At 44.5% G+C, this 20,443-nt stretch overlaps 3 protein-coding genes across 3 annotated transcripts; 2 read left to right on the plus strand and 1 right to left on the minus strand.

The window, feature by feature from the left end:
• Positions 1–5,218: 5,218 nt before the first annotated feature.
• Positions 5,219–9,588, plus strand: LOC136501034 (uncharacterized). The gene is made up of 6 exons (XM_066496527.1): positions 5,219–7,123; positions 7,419–7,504; positions 7,665–7,765; positions 8,424–8,481; positions 8,566–8,659; positions 8,781–9,588. The coding sequence occupies exons 1-5, from the start codon at positions 6,930–6,932 to the stop codon at positions 8,583–8,585; spliced, it is 459 nt and encodes a 152-aa protein (XP_066352624.1). The 5' UTR covers positions 5,219–6,929; the 3' UTR covers positions 8,586–8,659; positions 8,781–9,588.
• Positions 9,589–10,173: 585 nt separating this feature from the next.
• LOC136500722 (rab escort protein 1-like) lies at positions 10,174–14,356 on the plus strand. The gene is made up of 10 exons (XM_066496135.1): positions 10,174–11,044; positions 11,126–11,245; positions 11,435–11,534; positions 11,992–12,030; positions 12,185–12,401; positions 12,496–12,571; positions 12,684–12,879; positions 13,006–13,086; positions 13,549–13,651; positions 14,002–14,356. The coding sequence occupies exons 1-9, from the start codon at positions 10,356–10,358 to the stop codon at positions 13,636–13,638; spliced, it is 1,608 nt and encodes a 535-aa protein (XP_066352232.1). The 5' UTR covers positions 10,174–10,355; the 3' UTR covers positions 13,639–13,651; positions 14,002–14,356.
• A 4,718-nt stretch (positions 14,357–19,074) lies between these two features.
• Positions 19,075–20,178, minus strand: LOC136500768 (zinc finger A20 and AN1 domain-containing stress-associated protein 11-like). The gene has a single exon (XM_066496195.1). It carries the CDS (start codon positions 20,029–20,031, stop codon positions 19,540–19,542), a length of 492 nt encoding a protein of 163 aa, XP_066352292.1. The 5' UTR covers positions 20,032–20,178; the 3' UTR covers positions 19,075–19,539.
• Positions 20,179–20,443: the final 265 nt, after the last annotated feature.

Genomic DNA, 20,443 nt, shown 5'->3' on the forward strand with positions numbered 1-20,443 from the left:
AATCCTCTCCGCATCGCACGGTGGCGCTGGCAGTTTCCTCGCCGGTGCTGAGCTTTTACACCGCGCGTAGGCGGTGGGTGGGGCGGAGGTTGTATGGCAGGCGGCGGGTGGGTTGGAGGTTGTCCGCGGCAGGGAACGGGTGGGGCGGAGTTGTGGGTGGGGGCGCTTTCCTTGCGCTTCGCTTCCCACTGTGCTGTGGTGCCTCGCTCAGGCGGTGGGTGGGGCGAAGCTTCTTCGTCCTGCATTCCGATGAGCTGTGGGTGAGATTGTCCTCCTTTTCATGTTGGTCAGGTCCTTGTGTCTGTACCTGTCGATTTAGAGCAGATATGGTTTGTTTGTAGATCTCGTTTTGATGCATTGCTTGTTGTTCTGCTAGTTCCAGATTAGGATGTTGTTTTGGTTGCTCTTAGGGATCACTTATTGAGGAGCACAATTGCTATCAGTGTCACCATGGCTTTGTTCCATGTTTATCCTTAATTGTTTGCCCGTAAATCCAATGTCCCAATTGCTTCCCTGTTAACCAATGTCCTAATTGCTTGATTGTTAAGTCTGATTTTGTTTTTGAACTGCTGCGAAATGTCTGAAAAGGGAATTGGAATTCCTAATTGATTAGTCAGGCCATTTGGTCAAAAGGGAATTAGGATTAGTCAGGCCACTCCTAATTGATTATAGTGAAGATTAGAGTGATGGACTTGGTTTAGTACAGTGTCAACACTATCTGCATTTTTTGTGTTGCTTGAAAACTACTAGAGATTGGAGTGATTTTGGTTTTCTGTGTTGGTGCAATCTCTTTTCAAGATACAGTGTAGTTTTAGTGTTGTAGAATTTTCAGCCATCCTCTAGCACTCTGTTAATACATACTCTTTAGTGTATTAAATTCTGTACTTGTTTTGGACTTTCTGTACATACCTAAAACATTTGTTGGGATACTACAGTATTTCGGAAGCCCCATTATCCTAATGTCTGTACATTCTATTTCAGGTCAGGCTAAGGTTAATGCCATTGCACATTGGCACCTAAATAGCCCCTTGTCTGTGCATAAGAAGCACTAAACTATCACTGCTACAATGCCTGAGATGCCCAAATATGTGCATATATAATTTGTTGGAGTAAGAAACATTTATGTTTAAATTGCTATCAAGTTCTTTGTAATATATGTGATGACAATACAACACACACTCATACATATATTATTGTGGTATTATGTTTTCCCTTTCTTGGCTGCATCTCACGCACGACATGCCATCCCCACGCACGCCCTCCGCCCCTGCACGCACCCCGCACACCACACCGCACAGGTTTGATTCCAATCCCTCACCCCATTTTCTTCTTCCGAAAAAACAAGAGGTGGGGTGCCGGGGGAGGGGCGTCGCTGCGATGGATCGGACGGCGGTGGCAATCTAGCGCCGAATGGGCGGGGGGGGGGGGGGGTGGGGGGGGGGGGGGAGGGTGAGGTGCCACCGGGGGGGGGGGGAGTTGAGGTGCCGGGTGGCCTCGAGGTGATCCCCGTCACCACGGTGCCTGCTAAAGTTGGGGGAGGGGTGTCGCCGCGTCAGATCGAGCGCGGCGATCTAGCCCTGAATGGCCGTGCTAGGTCGGCGAGCACAAACGTTGTGGCACTCGCGTCTGCCTGGTAACGCAGCACTCGTGCATCCTTCTCTCCGGCGTCGTCTCCCTCCCTCCTCCGTCGCCGCAGCCGCCGGGACACGCAAAGGTGCGATCTTGACACCGGATTCGGCTCCCCCTCGCGCCCTTGCTCCCCAAAGGCTTCGCCTTTGCTCTGATTTATGGTTTTGTGCGGTCATGAGTTGCTTGTGATCTGTTCTCTAGGGGTGGTTTCCCGGCCAGTTACTGACTTATTATTGCGGGGCCGGAACTGGGTCGCTGGGTTGTGGTTCTTGCCGTCGTAGAGCGCCAAATCTAGAGCCTGCAGGAGAGTGGAGGCCTCCGCGCCTTGCCGGTGGCTGATCAATCTGAAATTCCTTTAGGTAGTTTGGTTAGGTTGTATTCTTTTTCATTCCTTGCGAAATTCGTACTGTCTGGAGCTTGGGGATGGCTGCCATGTTCTCTAATCTTGTGTTGACCTTTTTTTCCCTGTGACTTTAAGAATTGTCAAGGCTATCCATGCCGAATGAGTTGTACTTTGATCAGCTTCATTGAGTTACTAATTGCAGATACTAATGGAACAATGTTTTAAAGAAGAAGGTTTTCCTAGTTACATGGATGGTATCTATAGATATTAACTCTCTATGTAACTACTATACCCTTGCTCAACATATCTGAATTACTCGTACACTGTGATATTGCTAAAATCTTGTCCTGCATCGGTGGATTTATCAAATTTAAATCCTAGGATGGTTCGTCCAGGGGAGGGTGTCGTTCATTCCTAAAAATTAGGCCCTCTTTAGATCCATGGAACTAATTGTTAGCTCACTGATTTGAGCATCTCCAACAGTTTCCTAAATTTTTCTTCTAAAACTCTATATTTTTAACTCCTAAAAAGTTTTTGGGAGAAAAAAAAGAAGGCTTTCTCCAATAGTACCTAATTTTTCATTTCTAAAAATAAAAAATGGGTCTCATTTGGTTTTTTTTCGCGATCTCTTTTTTTCGCGCACAGTAAATTTTGGTGCCAGCCATGTGCCGGTGCTCAGAGTCATCTCTGAGAAGAGGCAGAGGCACGCTGTGGGACGCAGATAGACGGAACAAGCATTCGCTGCGCCTCGGTTCGTGCAGCTGCAGCAGCGCAGGTTGCATTGTAGTGCCCAATCTATGATTATGGACTGCCACACGAGTAGTAGCGCTAGACGATGCATGGGCTCGGCCCTCTGGTCCTCCCAGCCGCGGCAAATGACGGCGCCAAGAAAGAAATCGCGCGGAGGGAGGCGGATCCGCGCGAGCGGACGAGCGCGTAAAGTTACGCGGGTGCGGAAGTGATTTCCCAAGTCAGATGGATTATGAGTCTTTTCTGGTCTTTCTAAAAACCAAGGATTAAAAGAAGAAATAGAGAACTCTTGGAGATGCTCTCCATCCAAACATGAGGAGTAATTATTAGCCAACCGGTGGATTAGTTGTTTTCCTATTAGTCAGGGGAACCAAACTAACAGGACCGGTAGATCCAACACATCGTGCAATGATTAGAATACCCCTTATTTCTTTCCTTTCCCACCTCCCCTAATTTTAATCAGGGGCAAAATAGGTTTTTCTCGACAATCCGGACAAACAATTAGTTTAGGCTCTAAACAAAAATCAAGCTAATTGTTAGCTGACTAATTGTTAGTCAGGTAATTGTTAGTCCGGACTATGTAAGGTGTGTTAGTTCTACTGTAAGTTTGGCCCGTCGTTTTCTCAAATTATTCATCATTATTTGTGTTGTGTATCTGTAATGTATGGAGTCCGATAAGGGTAGTTCCCTGATTAGGGCTCCTCTATAGGCAGGAAGAGCGATCACCGTGTATGCAGGAAGCATTGTCATTTTTTGTCCTGCAACATCTGTAGATCATACTCTGAGAAGAAGTTTGAGGCTTATCAGGTGAACACTCCAGCGGTCAATACTGGCTATACGCGCCCTTATGCAAAACATGAAAGCACAATAATACAGCTTCCGTAGGGCTGAGATATGCGACATGCTGGATGTGAACTACTACTTGCCCCTCCTTGTTTTCCTAATCCTGTTGTAGTCATAGGTTTGTTAGTATTTTGGTTATTGTTAGGTCTGACATTCGTAAACATCTAATGTACTGCATCCTCCTCCGTTTACTCAGGTAGGATTTAATATTTATGATTCTCCATGGCTGTGATGTTAGTGTTAATCTCAAGCTCTCAACTGCACGGTTTGTTTTCTTAGGCCACTCAAATCATTTGACCCCATTGCAGTGGAAAGCCTTGGTAACTGAAGAGCCTACATCACGATTTTGGCTGGTACTTTATTTTGCGCTAGTAGTATGCCCGTGCTAATGCTACGATAAAAGTAAAAAGACAATATTTTTGTACGCGAAACCGATACGCGCGGTTCTGCAGCGCCTTGGCTGCCCTCGCCGAGCTCGTCCTCGTCGCGCCGCCCTTGAAGTGCAACGCCGCCGCGTCCTGCTCCGCCTCGCCGTCAACGTGCTCCAGCATCGCCGCCCTCGCCGGTTCAACATCCCCGTGGGTTCTCAGAGGATGCCGCTTCGGTTTCGTGAGGCGGGGGCGCAGAGGAAGTTTTGCTTCAGAGAAATCGAGATGTAGAAGAGCTGCCACTACCTTGCAACCCCTCCTGTTTCCCTTAAAAAAAAGAGCTGCCACTATACAAAAGGACCAAGCATAACTAAAGTCACTTGCAGATTTTATTGTCTAGCAATAACAAAGTGCAAAACCAGAATAGACAAGTAACGTAGAGTTCTTAACTAATGATACCTACAACTATAGCAGATCAATACCTACAACTACAACAGATAAATACCTACAGCAGTTTTATAGAAGCATTAGAATCATACCATCTTTCTTCCAACGATAATCAAACAATCTTTTTCAAGATACCGAGAAACTTATCTACTTACTGCTCTAATATGAAAAAAATCATTTTCTGAAAGAAAGAAAACTTACATCCTGTAGAAGCTAGCAAGCTAATAACCAAAGACTTTTAGCTAATTTGTTGACACATACACCCAACTTGAAGAGTTGTTGATGGTGCAAAGGGTTTCGTTCACAAACCCATCAAAGAAAAGGGATAAAGATATAAGGTTGTTTATTGCTCAACTTTTTTTTAACATCACACCTATAAAGTCACCATATTAATTGGCATTCAGGTAGCAACATTCAGTGCACAGTTCATAAATTAAAAAATATAAATTTAAAATTGATCTATAGCCAAGTAATTGCAGCCACACTCAAAGATAGTTCAAAAGGAATTAACAAGTTAACTTGTCTGAAAATTAAGGGGATCACAGCTGCCGAAAATTACCTGCAACATGCAAACAAAATTTGCTTGAATTTTTTAAGCACCATCAGCAGGAAATTTGTTCACATCCCACAGAACATGATAATGACATGTACTACTTGCTCCCGGCAAAGACTCTAAATCATGAATTAGACAATTCCATCATATAGTGTAGTAAACATAAATAAATTGAATCCAGCAATTAGGTAGGGACACCATCCTGAATGCCAGCATAGCTACACAGGTATAAATTAAACTCACTATCTTGATTCTTGACCAACCTGTGAATCCACCACGGTGCCCATATATCTACGACGAAAGTAAAACAGATTACTGTCATTATGTAGCCTATCGGAAAAGAAAAGGAAGTTAGTACACTCATAAGCTTCTTACCAGAATACAGCAACACCAGAAAGAAGCTAATGAACTCAATCACCGTAATGATCTTGGAGAAGAGAGAGGAAGCCAAAGGTACAGAGGCGGCAGCGCGTTCACGAGAGATGGTAGCTGCGTGAGGGGCTCCACCTCTGGGCGCTGTGACGGCGCTAGGGTTTGCGCCTCTGCCGTGGCCATCGCAGCTGCAACACTTCCCTCTTTGATGGTGTGAATGATGGAGGTCGGGTGGATCTGGTGGCTGCCATGGAGGATGGTGAGGGCGGACTGGCGGAGGATGGCCCGGGGGGCATCCATCCTCGTGGTCGCATGGGGCGGCACGCCTGGGGGTCGCGGCGGAGGACAAAGGCGGGGCCGCGGGGGAGGAGAGGACGTGGGCAGGATGAGGCCCACGCGCCCGCCGGCGTCCGCAACGAAATCCTCGACGCCCGCGGCCACGACTTCCTCGCTGTCTTCCAAGCCGCCTGCTCGCGCGTGGGAGGAGGTCCGTCTCGGGCTCCTGCTCCTGAGTTCCACCGGCCATGGAGGAGGGGAGGTCCCGACTGCGGCGGCCGTCGCGCTCGCTTGGTCCAGGTCCCCCGCTGCCGCGTCTCCTGGCCTTTACGTCACTGGCAGCGTCCCCCTCCGGAGACGGCGATGGTGCGGCCCGGAAAAGCGACGCGGTGATGCCGAGGAGCTCGGAGCCGTACCAGCGAGACGAAGCGACGTGCATGGGTTCTCGAGGCTGGCGTCCACGGCGACGATGCGATTTGATGGGCGGCGAGAGCTGCTGAAAGAAAAGAAAAGATGGAAAGGGTGCCGCCAATTTGGGAGTGCATTGATTTTGCATGCAGCAAATTTGGGAGGGGCGCTGATTTGGTTTTGCGTGCTGTGACTGTACGTGGCCGAAGCCCGCAGGCGGGTGCGTTGAAGCCTGGCTTCGCCACCGAAACAACTTTGGCCATGGGATGATGGCAAAGCTCCGTAAAAATAGATCTGACCCATTTATTTCTATAGGATGGGATGTTTTGGATGCATGAACTAGGGTAGATGTAGGAAAATTCATCTCTGTGGGGGCAAATTTCTGAGTGGACTAAGCGTATTTCGGATTGGTCTCTTATAGTAGAGATGTGTTATCGAATTTCATTGTTTGCCTTTGCCCACTTTCACTCACCAGCAAATTCCTGCGTAATTTGTCGTTTGTGCAAGATTTGAGTTACCTTCAGCTATAATTGTGTGCCACTCTAATGTATTTGAAATGAATGGGGTCCTGTGTCAGTTTCTAAGCCTCTTAAAATTGTACAGATTTGTTCAAGAAAAAAAATTGTACAGATAACTAGCCTGCTTTGTTTACGTAGTCTATTTTTCATTCAGTGGTTTTCTGGGGCCATGGTGCCCCTCCCCTTTCTGCAGTACTCTCTTTGTTGTACATTCCTCAAAACAAGTAGGATCCTGTGCAGAATTTGCATGCAGTTTGACAACAACCAGCTGAATAGCTATTACAAATGTGCAGCTGAATGAAATACTGTTTAGAACATAACTCTATAGTGTATACGAATGAAATATAGTTTGTAATTTTTATTGAGTTAATATCAATATTTGATCACTCCTCTTTTCCTTTCAATTAGGGTGCGAGTTTTCTATGAGTTCTTCAGAAGTCCTGCCCTCTAAATTTCTAGCTCATAGAGTGAGGAGGGTGATTTTAATCTTATCAGTCGTTTATATTAATGTATATGACTTTATATTGCTATTTTTATGTAAACAGGTTGAATTCCAAACTTCATTTTCAGCGACATGTATACAAGCAAGCAGTGTTCTGCCTGAACTCTCTAATATGTAAGAAATTGTTAAATATGTTGAATGTTTACTCCGTTGTGAAGTTTCCATGCTTTGTAATGTATCTTGCGTAGCATTTTACCACAAATTCTCTTTGTGTTCTAGAGGTTGGGCAATAGTTCATGCCATTCTTCCATTTTGTCCTAAACCCTTTCATGCCCCTACACTGTTGTGCTGATTAAGCCACTAACGTTTCCCAATAAATATCTTCAAATCACTTCAAGGAACTACCATGTATCTTCATTTTATCCTAATAAACAGGTAGCTCATGTTTATTATTATTTTATTAATGCAGATACTCCAACAAGAACATCTCTTTTGGAATAATTGACCTTGGGCACTTTCCAAATGCTGCAGCAAAGTTTGGGATATCCATGTGGGGTAAATTTCTTTTAACCTTTTTTCTTATCTACGTATGTTGTTATCTGTGTGGATTGGTGGTTTAGAGTTCTGCATTTCAGTTTTGATTGCACTGACCATATTCTGAGTTCTTTTCCTTCTAAAATGTGTTACATTCCATCTGCCGGATTTCATTGAACAGATCATCTTCCCGCTTATATATTATTTGACAAGACGACTGAAGTTGCTCGGTTCCCTGAAATCACAAGTGAATCAAAAGTATTTGTGCCAAAAGTGACTAAGGTTATTTTCCTCACTCATCATGCTTATGGTTTAGATAAGTGTCTTACATTTCCTCTTTTTTATGGATTATGTTGTTTTGATCAACATGCTCGTTAGCAGACTTCAATATTATTGGCGCAATTTAAAAATTATGTGCATATTTGTAAAAATATTAATTATTTTGCTCGTAAGCATAGTAAGACTTTGTAGTGTATGTTTGTTACTTTTGGAGAGCTTTTTATTCAAAAAAGATTTGCAGTGTATACTGTTGGTGTGACTGGAGATCTGACTGATGGTTAACAGATGACCATGTGCCTGAAATGGAAAAGATAAGCTTATCTGGTGAGCTTTATTAAACATTAGATCAATGAGTGAAAGTGAAGTAATGAAACATGGCCCTCGAAGGAGACAATACCAAATACAGCCTGACACTCTAATTCACTTTCACTGCAGCCTGACAACATCTGGGATTGAGATAAACTTATTGAGTGATTGATGAGAGAACATATTAAGTGATTGAGGCATCAATGATAGAACCTCTGAAACTTCAGTTAACAATCTTGTCTTCCTAAGTGGCTCAGCATAAAACTCGGCTACATCAAGTACCGCTGACGTGTTCGTACTATGTGTTATTGCTTTTGTCAGAGATGGTTAATAGCATGCTTATATATTTCTGCAGAAACTTCTATGCCAGCACTTTGATCTTGACAGGCGGCTGATTGAATACCTATCTAGATGTAAGTCAGCCAAATATGACTTTCACTGTCCTTTTCATTTCACCATCTATGGAACATCTGGTAATCAAATACATACTGTCACAGCGCTGTGGAGCACATTCTGAGGGTCAAGTTCATTTCTAGAGTTTTTGAGCATCCATTTTCTGACCCATCTCTACTGAACGTTGTTGGATGCAAGGTAACATGTCGTTCCATGTTGTTTCCGCCAATAGTTCACATTACTCTGTTGGAATTATCTTGCAGTGAAGATCATCAACCGCACAACACACTATATCTTAATTAGGTCGTTAACCTTTCAGGAACATCGGCTGCTAGCACGTGAGGCTGTTCGAAAGTCTTTGGTTCTTCTGAAAAATGGCAAGACTCAGACAGAACTATTCCCTCCATTGGCGAAGAATGTAAAAAGAATACTCGTTGCATGAACACATGCTGATAATATTAGATATCAGTGCGGTGGATGGACGATAAAATGGAGTGGCGGCAATGGAAAAATAACTCTTGGTACGAGCATATTGGAGGCCATAAAAGAATATTTGGGAGTGGAAACAGAAGTTGGTGTATGAGGAATACCCAACAGAAGCTACAATTGAAAGCGGGGACTTTTCCTATGCAGTTGTTGTGGTTGGAGAGGTTCCATACGTTGAAGGGTTATTAGGAGACAGGACTGATCTCAGCATTCCATTTGATGGCTCCACCCTTATCACCCGTGTTGCAAGCAAAATCCCAACCTTAGTGATTGTTATATCTGGAAGGCCCTTGCTTATCGAGCCACAAGTTCTGGAGAAGATAGATGATGCACTAGTTGATGCCGGGCTACCTGGAACTGAGGGCATGGGAATCGCCGATTGCCATTTTGGAGATCATGATTTTGTGGGCACATTGCCTGTGACATGGCTTAGGTCTATGGATCAGTTGCCTATAAATGCTAGAGATGCTGACTACGATCCGTTGTTCCCTGTTGGATATGGTTTTCAAAGTGATATACGTCGCCAAACTATTACAATTGATTATTGGAAACATAAGTAAATATATTTTGGCAGTGTGAATTGTGATGTGTTTTCTCAAATTTTTTGAGTTTGTTTGAAGCCCATTTTTCAAGTTTTATTACCATCGATATCTGTAAAAATGAATTATTTGAAATAAAATGATATATGGTTTACGATGAATATTTAATAGCATTATTTTTATCATGTGAATTTTAAGATTGAAAAACTTAACACCAAATCAAGTGACATTTACATTTCTGAACAGATGTAGTATCAACATTAGTATAGTCACTTGATTTCCTTCATTAATACGATCCTATTATTTACCCTGACCAGTTGGTGTAGTATATGTAGCATAGTTCATCAATTTTTTTTAGAACATAAAAAAAATCCGGAAGGAAATTAAGAGTCCAGCACGTCAATTCACAAGCAACATGTCGCTCCACGGCCGTACTCCCTCCGTCTCGAAAAGAACGTAATCTTGCAATTCAAATCTTGTCTAAAAAAGAATAGAATTATAGACATGAGACTAACTTTTCTAATAGGACCCACATGTTAAAATACCATTACTTTATCTATCCATGAGAATAACATTTTAGAATGCATTGATTATTTTATAATTTCTACTTATTAAGAGAACGTTGAAGGAGGAATAAATATGTAGTTTCACACTTACCCTAAGAAAAAGGAGATTTACATTCTTTGGACGGAGGCAGTAGATCCGAAAATCTCCCCGCCGCCTGCCCACCGAAGTCGCGTTGCAGCAAATCTCTCCTGCTTGCTTGCGAGCGAAGGCGGCAAATCCTCACCTTCCTTACCAAGCGCCTCCGTGTTTGCACGGGATAGCAGCCCTCCGTGTGGGATCCCCAGCCAGATTCATCGGAGAACATGGCGGAAGCTCCGGCACACGACTACCCCACCATCGAGCCCACCTCCTTCGACGTGGTCATCTGCGGCACGGGCCTCCCGGAATCCGTGCTCGCCGCTGCCTGCGCCGCCGCCGGGAAGACCGTCCTCCACGTCGACCCCAACCCATTCTACGGCTCCCTCTACTCCTCCGTCCCGCTGCCCTCCTTCCTCTCCCCTGACCCCTCCTCCGTTCCCCTTTCCCCCTCCGGCGACGATTCGCATACCGTTGTCGATCTCCACCGCCGCAACATCTACTCGGAGATCGAGACCTCGGGGGTGGCACCGGAGCCGTCGAGGCGATTCACCGTCGACCTGGTCGGCCCCAGGGTGCTGTACTGCGCTGACGAGGCCGTGGACCTTCTCCTGAGGTCGGGGGGAAGCCACCATGTGGAGTTCAAGAGCGTGGAGGGGCGCAGTCTCCTCTACTGGGAGGGCCAGCTCTACCCGGTGCCGGACTCGCGGCAGGCCATCTTCCTTGACGCCGCCACCCTCAAGCTTACAGAGAAGACCGTCCTGTTTAGGTTCTTCGAGCTTGTGCGGGCACACATTGCTGCTGCCGATGAGGACGTTGAGGGTGAAGAAGCTTCTGATAAGATATCCGAGGAAGATCTGGACCTCCCCTTCGTTGAGTATCTCAAGAAACAGCAGCTTCCACCCAAGATGAGAGCGTAAGGGCGTCCGTAACTGAGATTACTCTAGTTATTATAGTAATATGACTACTAAGATTGACATCTGTGCCTTGTTTACAGGGTTGTGCTCTATGCAATTGCAATGGCAGATTATGATCAAGACACTGACTGTTGCGAGAAATTGCTGACTACGAGAGAGGGAATCCAGACCATTGCTCTATACTCCTCGTCCATTGGGAGGTCACTTTGCTTGCCTGAACCTTTCCTTCTCCACTTTGGAAAGCATTATATTCTATTATTATGTAAATGCCTTATTGAGCAACCAATCAACTTTCATTTATTTGCAGAGATGTATGTAGTCAAGCATGTAAGTTTAAAGTACCTTGCTATGCTGCTGAAATGTTACATCTGCTTGTTCTGTTGTACCAGGTTTGCTAATGCACAACGTGCTTTCATTTATCCGATGTATGGGCATGGTGAACTGACTCAAGCTTTCTGTCGTTGCGCTGCTGTTAAGGGTGCACTATATGTAAGATGATCTTCACAAACATTTGCGCAATGATTTTTGTCTTCTAGCTCTTGCTATTGTTTTCGTCGACAGTCATGTGATTGTAGCATCTTTAATCCCAATAGTCTTACTTGCAATCTGATTGGGACGAAAACGTGTGGTAATGGCGATGTAATATTCCATGTGTTCGGCAAGTCTCTGACTGAATGGCTGCTGCACCTTCTTTATGGCTCTGTTTGCGGTTGCGTGGTTGCTGTGCTGTGGAATCTAGTAAGAGGAATATTTGTCATTCCTAGTGTGATTTCTGTTGTAATTGATCCTTGAAAGATGCTCTCATATAAAACTAACAACCAAAATGAGAAATAAAATAAATAATCACTTTTGAAAAGACATCGCAATACCAAACGGAACCTATGTCCTCTTTCTTTTAAGTAACTTGTGTCATTTCTCATACGTAGCCTTACCAATATCTGTTCAGGTGTTGCGGATGCCAATATCTGCACTTCTTATGGATGAGGTATGATACAAACTTGTGCTATTTTTCTCATACTTCATTATTTATTTCACACGTCAGAGGATGCATACTTTATTTGTGAAAGTTGTGTAACCATTTTGTTTTGTTACTCCACTTCTTCATCGATAAATTGAAATTGTTTATTTCCCTGGATCAGGAAAGGAAGAATTGTTTAGGTGCCAGATTAACATCCGGTCAGGATATTTTGTGCCAGCAGTTGATACTTGACCCGTCATACAAAGTCCCTATTCTGGATGCCCCATCTGATGGTTCAGACTCAAACTTGCTGAGAAAAGTTGCGAGGGGTATATGCATAATTAGCAAATCTGTGAAACAGGATTCATCAAATCTTCTAATTGTTTTCCCACCGAAATGTAAGAACTGATACTCATTACCTGTTTGTGCCATATTTCTTTGATGTAGCAATGTATATCTGTTTTGAGTACATGACTCCCTCTCTTCATTTAGCATTAGAAGAGCAGCAGATTGCAGCTATACGGGGTCTTCAGTTGAGCAGCAATCTAGCAGTATGCCCTCCTGGAATGTAAGTTATTTATTCTATCATCATATCATTCAACAATGTCAGTTTTAGCATGCACATGCTATGTCTACCCCCAGGACTAATAGCTTACCTTACAAGTCAATCTCGCTTTTAGGTTTATGGTGTATCTGTCTACCCCGTGTGCTGATACCTCTACTGGAAAACAATGCATAAAAAAGGCAATAGATGCTCTATTCGCTCCACAGGCTTCAGATTCTTTGGAAGGCCACTTGGAGGAAACTAGTGAAAATAATGAGGACTTGAAGCCGACAGTAATTTGGAGCTGTGTGTATGTTCAAGAGATCACGGAGGTGAATTTCTTTTATCACCATTATAGGCTGGATTCATGTAGTCTGAGTACTGAAGAACACCTATCTTGTCCTGGTGTATATGCATTTTTTTCCCTTAAAAGTTCACTGTCCTGTCTTACAAATCAGGGAACATCTAGTTCTTTATTGTCGTGCCCTACACCTGATGAACATCTGGACTACCGGAGTATACTGGATTCATCAAAAAAGGTATTGCATTGCATGTTGCATTTTCTTTTGAATGTACCTGCATCAAAAGTACTACCTCCAGACATTTTTTCTTGTCGTTAGAACAAGATGCTCAATACTAACTTGAGCTAAGCAGCTTGTCCTAAGTTCCTAACGACAAGAAAAAATACGGTGGGAGTAGGACAAAAATCACCATGGATCTTTCAGAATTGTTCTTATTAGTATCAGATGGCTTATTTTATCTGCTTTCACGTTGAAGGAGCAACTTTTATATACATTTTGTTTTGGTGCAAGTTCCATCCATGATTGTAACAACCAACTTTTTCTTTGTACACTATGTTGTAAATAGCTTTAGTATATATTTAATGTTTCTTTTAGTCACTACCTACGGCTATGGTAGCATGATATATTGAGATGTCACATAACATCGAATATGATTTGTCCTTGATCTGACTAATTCGTTTTATGGTTCCTTTGTTGTAGTTATTCGCAGATATTTGTCCTAATGAAGAATTCTTGCCTAAAAAGTCAGCTGCTGTATATGCTGATGATGACTCTGATTCTGCTGAGTAAGATCATTCATTAGGTATGGAAATCTTTACATATGGAAGCTGCACTACTTTGCTCATGTTTTAACTCATTGCAAATGAAAAACTATCAAAATCATTGCAAATGAACCTGTACTCTTTTGATTGTTGAGGGGAAAATAGAGATAGGAGCTATCTGGCTACATATAAAACTCCAAATTCTAGAGATATTTACTGTTTACCGTCTTTCATAATTTCTTGATAACAAGTCCATAACCAGTACAAAATAAGAAAGCCAGTGTGCTTAACTGTTTACAACAAGAGCTTGACAAAATAAAGCGCACACACCATTTGTAGGAATCATATCTATGTGGACTAACCATTTGTTGCTTTCGCTTTTGCTGGACAGCAACTTCTACGGTACCGAATGTGAACGAAGGCATCATCATCTGTTTACAGTGTGCCTTTTAGCGTCCTCTGAACCGTCGTGCTGGATTTAAAACGTTGAAGTGGCTGCTGGCATCAGTAGGAAAAACTTTTACAGGCAGGAATGCGGTTGTTCCCGGCGTTTAACATTTGGTAAATGCATCCCTACACATGCGCTGTGCAAATGGGCTACTACTAGTGCCTCAGCACTTGCTGTGTATGGAGTTACAGGCAATGATGTTTTACGGCAAACATCCTAAATCATTGTACAGTCGAGAACGAAAATGTACACTCAACATTCATGTCTTTTCCTGGAGTTAAAATGCTGAAATTATTCATCTTGGGTGTTTCCAGTCTTCGGCTCGGGTGTTTTTTCTTGGCCTGTAGTATTTTCTCCTAGCACGGTTCATCTAATTATCTAAATGCCTGATGCTCGACTGCCCGAGTACAGGCTTGTTGAGATCTGGAAACTGCCAGCCACCTTTTAAATTTGTTGAGAATAGAATTGAATGTCAAATAAGAATCTGGGTTCTATGCGTAAATCATGAATTCGCTTGGTGTATGAGACATGTCACATCCTAGACCTGAAAGGTCCGGTGCTGGCTTGCAGTGTCCGGACGCAACCGCCTGCTTCTCCTTCCAAATGCCTCGCCTCGCCTCAGCTTCCTGCTAGTGTAGCCGCATCCGTCCCGGCTCCCCGGCTGCCGATGGAGATGTCGCGCTGAGTCCGCGCCGCTCTGCGCGTCGTGGTCGTACGTGCACGATGCTGGCGGCGCTGTCCAGGGGCTGCTCTTCTAGGTTTGCGTCGCCATTGTCTCCACCCACCTACTCTGCTTCTGTGGCGGCGGCGGCGGCGGGCTCAATTGTTCATAGCCCCGTGATGCACTCAGTTGGAGATAGGGGTAAAAGTGGTAGGGATAAATCCTGGTCCATCCCATAGCAATTTCTACATTTAACTCGCTCGATTTCGTATTGACAATCATTCCGACTGCTTTCAATTTTGCTGTTTTTGGTAATTCTGAAAACATGCATGACGAATTTTTTTTACTATTTTCATTTTTCCATATTTATTGGGATATCCCGTTTTTATCCGCATAGGATATCCCGTTTTAGCCCTGTCCATGGTAGACTGGTGGTTGACTTATGAACCTTACAATATGAATTAGCCATGTTCATTGATGTTGGATAATCATCAACTCTGCTTGTTATCATATACATACTATTCTGCTTCATTAAAAAAGAGGTAGCATCTGAGTACTTATTTTGCTTTTTATGAGATATTATTAATTTTTGAATGCATCTATGAATTGTGATTTTTTACCTCAAGTAATTGCTCATTTGTGTCATTGTAACTGATCTCTGATAGATTTGTGAACATAGCATTTGGAAATGCATACTGTCCCGCCTGCATCTATTTTAACATATATACTCATTGACATATGTCTACTTGCACTGGGTAAATTATTATTTAAAGTAACTAGTACCTAGGTAGTCTGGTACATGAACTGTATGGCTTCTTGCCATTTCTTGATCCCTTCTGATGTTGTCAGGTCAAAATTTGGTACTGAGTGCCCATCCATATTGTAAATTGTTACTTGAAAATATAGCAGATGCATAAGATATATCTGTGTTTTGCCGGCAAAAGTGCTTGTAGAGATTGGGTTCTGTTTGTTCTGTTGTTTTCCTGGAGGTTCTCCAGCACTAATTTACTACTTGTTTTAACAAATTCTTCCTCCACCAGTTATTTAGTAGGGAAATCTAAGCAGCATTGTACTCTTTGTTATTTAGTAGGGAAATCTAAGCAGCATTGTGCTCTTTGTATGTTGGTTTGCAAACTAATGAGTTCTATTTGTCTGTTGATGAGGACATATTGCAGGGATCTAACACATGTAATCCTTGGATCTGGGGTGTACTAACCTTGGATGATGTTGAGGTGAGCCTAGTCTCTTTGGATCTGGTGATTTTCCCCCCTTTTCCCCTGCTCTGCGTGAGCAGAGCATAGGTCTTCCTCACGAACAGATCTGTCGATCTGTTGTGCGTGGGGTTTGCTTCTTTCCTAAGTAGGTGCTTTTGTTGCTGGGCTGATGGGCCTGTGACTTGATAACAAGGGCCTTTTCGTTTTCTGGTTTCTGGGCTGACTTGCACAATTACAACTATAACAAAATCCGTGTGCTACTTCCTCCTAAAACACACGGTTTTTCTCTCTGGATGGATTTCGTGTGCTAGTTTAGAAAAAAAATAAATGATTTTTCCTTTCTCTGCTGGCACTCTTCTGTTGCATAGGCTGCCCAAAATCGTGTGTTACTTTCCAATAAAACACACGGTTTTTTGGTTCCTAGAATTCATGTGTTTTCTTTGCACAAAACACCCGTGTGCTGGTTGCCTTTAAAACACTCGAGTTTAAACTAGACAGGTCCCTTGTTTTAGGTTTCGCCTAAGTAAGTAAAACCAAACTAATTCTAACCAAAGCTATTTTACACGAGGAGTCAAATTTTATTACTGTATACGAAAAAATGTGACATACTGTAAGGATTTAAGGAACGTACAAATTTGGCTAACCGTTGAATACGATGTTCGGTGAAAACGCGTAGCAGTGGAACGTAGAGCCACCATCTCATAATGGAAAAAAAAAAGTTTACCTGACAAAGAAAATGTCAAATTTTATAAAGTTCGATCAACAATTAGCCAAATTACATACAAGTTTGACATAAGCTTTAATTTGCATCAATACACTTATTTTCAAAGTGTCTCTGATATAAGTTTCATCTTTTGGTAAATGACAGCATATTGTAAGAGAAATTAATGGTCGAAATTTGTTCTGGGCAAAGAGAGTATAGAAAAATATTGTATTTATGATATCATTAAATAGGTATAATATAAAAAATGTTTTATAAAAAAAATAACAATACTTATTTAATGTCATAAGGATTAGTACTTTTGTATGAACTTAGCTAAATACTTCATCAGTTCTCAATTATAGGATATTTTGACTTTCCTACAATATAGTGTATATTTATATACTCTCTCCGTCCCGTTTTATTTATCATAGTTGGTGTGCGTGCCATAAGTTTGACTCGATTTATTAAAAATAAGTGCAACATTTGTATCTCCAAATAAATTTATTAAAAACTAGATTCAAAGATCTTTCTAATGATACTAATTATGTACTATAAATATTAATATTGTTTTAATATATATTTAATCAAAGTTGTTTCTTGGGAAGCGCAAACGATAGATATTTAAGGATAGAGGGAGTACATAGCAAACATCTTATAATTTGGAATAGCGGGATTGTTAAACTCTAGTTAGTTTAAGATAGATAGTACGGAGTAGGATCTATTCTAGCATAAGGTATAACTATGGGGGGATGTTTGGTTCCACCTTCTAAACTTTAGTCGCTGTCTTATCGGATGTTTGGACATATGCATGGAGTATTAAATATAGACTATTTACGAAACTAAATGCACATATTGAGACTATTTTGCAAGACGAATTTTTTAAACCTAATTAGTACTCATTGGCCCTTTCTCTTCGTCTCAGATCGATGGATCTTCTCGATTGGAAGATCTCCCATATAGATAATACACATTCCAGTTGACCGAGCCTATATGATTTGATAACATGTTGCTACAGTAAACATGTGCTAATGACGGATTTTTTAAGCCTAATTAGTCAATGATTTGATAATTAGACTTAATAAATTTATCTCATGGATCACTGACGTATTATGTAATTTATTTTTTTATGAGTATCAAGGTTTTAAATCTCCCGCTATAGCCGGCTATTGCTGTTTGAGGCTGATCAAGCTATTTGTGTTTATGTATAAATTAGCGGCTATAGCCCGCTATAGCTCTATTTAGCCTCCACTATAGCTGTTTTATAGGTCGTCCGCTAAAACCCTTAGTCAGAGATTTAAAACCTTGATTAGTATCTAAACACCCTGTATGTCACACCTCTAACCCCTGGTACAGCCGCGCGCGCCCAAGAGCCGAGAAACGAGGAAGTCCAACTCCAGCAGATTCACATTCATGTATACTGGCCTGAAACCCGTCGCGAGGCCGAACAGGTCATCACCGTCGGAAAACGGAGGCAGAGGACGGTGAACCCGGACACGGCTCGCCCAGCCTCGGGCAGCACTGCAACGGCAGCAGCCAGACGCGACCGAGTACGACGGGCCGACCGGAGGCGGCGCGAGCGTCACGGCGCCGCCGTCTCCGTCTCCCGGAAGAAGAGAAAGGCGAGCGAAAGAGATCCCTCGCGTCCCGTCGCGGTCAGTTCCAGCCTGGGCCGCGTGGCGTCCACGACGGCCGGCGCTGCCATGCATTTTTGATTGCGGGTTGTGGCTGCTCGACCACTACGAGACGCTAAGATAAAATAGAATAAAGCACCGAGCGCGGCCGCCGACCTGTGCCACTGCCGTGCGCCATGATGCCTGCGCATCGCGGCAAGTGGACGCGGCGGCGGAACCGGAAGATATCCTCTCCACCTCCACCACCACCACCACCACCACCACCACCGGCCGCGAGGAGACAAAGGCGAGCGCATGCAGATTTTCTGCGACCGCGGAGACGTCATGGCCGCGGGCGTCGGGCGAACTCTCTCACTCGCAATCGCAACCGCCGGTCGGCAAGCGGGGGGTCGCCGTCGCCGTCGTCGATCGACGCACGCGGCACCTAAGTATACTTAGGATTCCTGTTCTTGGCCTGGATATTCATCAGACTTCCCATCAAGATTATTGATCTGGTGCACCTTTTTCCAGCTCGAGTAGTACAGCTTTTTCTCCTTTAGATACTAGATTAGATTACACACAAGCTGAGACGAAGATAAGCCTCGGAAACAGAGGAGAAGAACGGGGTTAGATGGCCGTGTACTGTCTGTCCAGGTGCACGTACCAATCACCACCAAGCAGCTGGTGAGCTAACCCATCCATCCAACCATAATGGTACAACGCAAACACATGAATGGTTGGTTTAGCTGTCATGACAAACCACCACCAATGGAATGGAATATTGTACTAGTAGCTCGAGCTGGGCGATATGGCAACTTGCCAACCATATATAATTTAAATAATTATACAAGGTATAAAAATGTATATTAGAGAGAGAGATTTGTGATTGCAGGCAGCAGCACAACACACCAAACCGAACCCTATCGCTTCCCGCCAACTGGCCAACCACCGCCGCTACAATAACATTATCATCGCACTGTTCTTTTCATCCCACCTTCTTTCTCTGCCTCCCATGACTTTTCTTTCTTTTTTTTTCCCAACGCTTTTCTTCCACCTCAGGGGGTCATGGATGGAATAATTCTCAACACCCTCCATGGATTCGATCGATCACCTTCTAATCTTTTTTTTCTTGTAATAATAACAATAGAAAAAGAAAAACAAAGGAAGTAAAAAAGAGAGAGAGGAAGGGATTCTAGAGGGGAGATGGACCGATCCACCGAATCACCGCCGATCACCGTACGGCGCCCGTCCGTCCGGCTCCGATGGAGACGCCGCCGCTGGCTGTCGCTCCGATCAGAACCTGACGATCTTAGCGGCGCGCACGACGGGGTTCTCCCTTGCGATGGCGTCCCGGCCGACGGCCTTGTAGTCGAAGCAGCAGTCGTGGCGGTCCGAGTAGCGGTGCGCGCCGCAGAAGAGCTCCCCGCAGCGGCAGCGGAACCCCGTGAGCCCGACCCGCTTCCGGCAGCTCTGGCACCGGTTGACGGACGACGACGCCGACGACGGAGACGTCCGGGCCGGGCTGGACGGAGACGGTTCCGCGGGCCGGTCGGCGAACACCGCCGGCGCAGACGGCCTCGCCTGCTGCTGCTGCTGCTCGTCGAACTGGAACACCGGCGGCGAGACGGAGGCGGAGGCGGAGGAAGCCGTGGCGGCCTGGAAGCAGGCCTGGCAGAGGTTGTTGGTGGCCGGGTTGCCCGGGAAGCCGCAGCTGTTGGCGCACAGCGTGAGCTCCGGCGCGCGAACCTCCGTGGGCTCCTCCACCTTCTTGTCGCGCTGCGCCATGAGAGGAGTAGAAGTTGCTGTGACGCGGCGGCTCGGCGTGGTTCAGAGTAAAGCCCCGGCAGGCGGCAGCAAGGAGCCTGTGTGCGGAGAGGCAGGTAAGCTACCGCCGACCAGGTGAGGTGAGGGTGGGAAATGGGGTGGGGGAGGAGGGGGAAGGGGAGGCCCTTTTATCGCGGGGAGAGGAGAGGGAGGGAGACGGGCGGCGTACGCGTTCTCCGGGCCGACGCGCGACACGACAGCGACGTGTGGTGTGCCCGCGCTGGCTTTGGCGTGGCGCGGAACGGAACGGCGGTGCTGCCCCTGTGGGTCTCGGCTCGGTGTGTTGCCTGTCGCGGACGGACGGACGGACGGCGTACGGGTGGACTCCGCTAAGCAAACGGACTTTTGGGCCCGTGTGCTTACCGGGTGAAAA

Source organism: Miscanthus floridulus, chromosome 13, assembly GCF_019320115.1.
Source record: "Miscanthus floridulus cultivar M001 chromosome 13, ASM1932011v1, whole genome shotgun sequence".
Lineage (NCBI taxonomy): Eukaryota > Viridiplantae > Streptophyta > Magnoliopsida > Poales > Poaceae > Miscanthus > Miscanthus floridulus.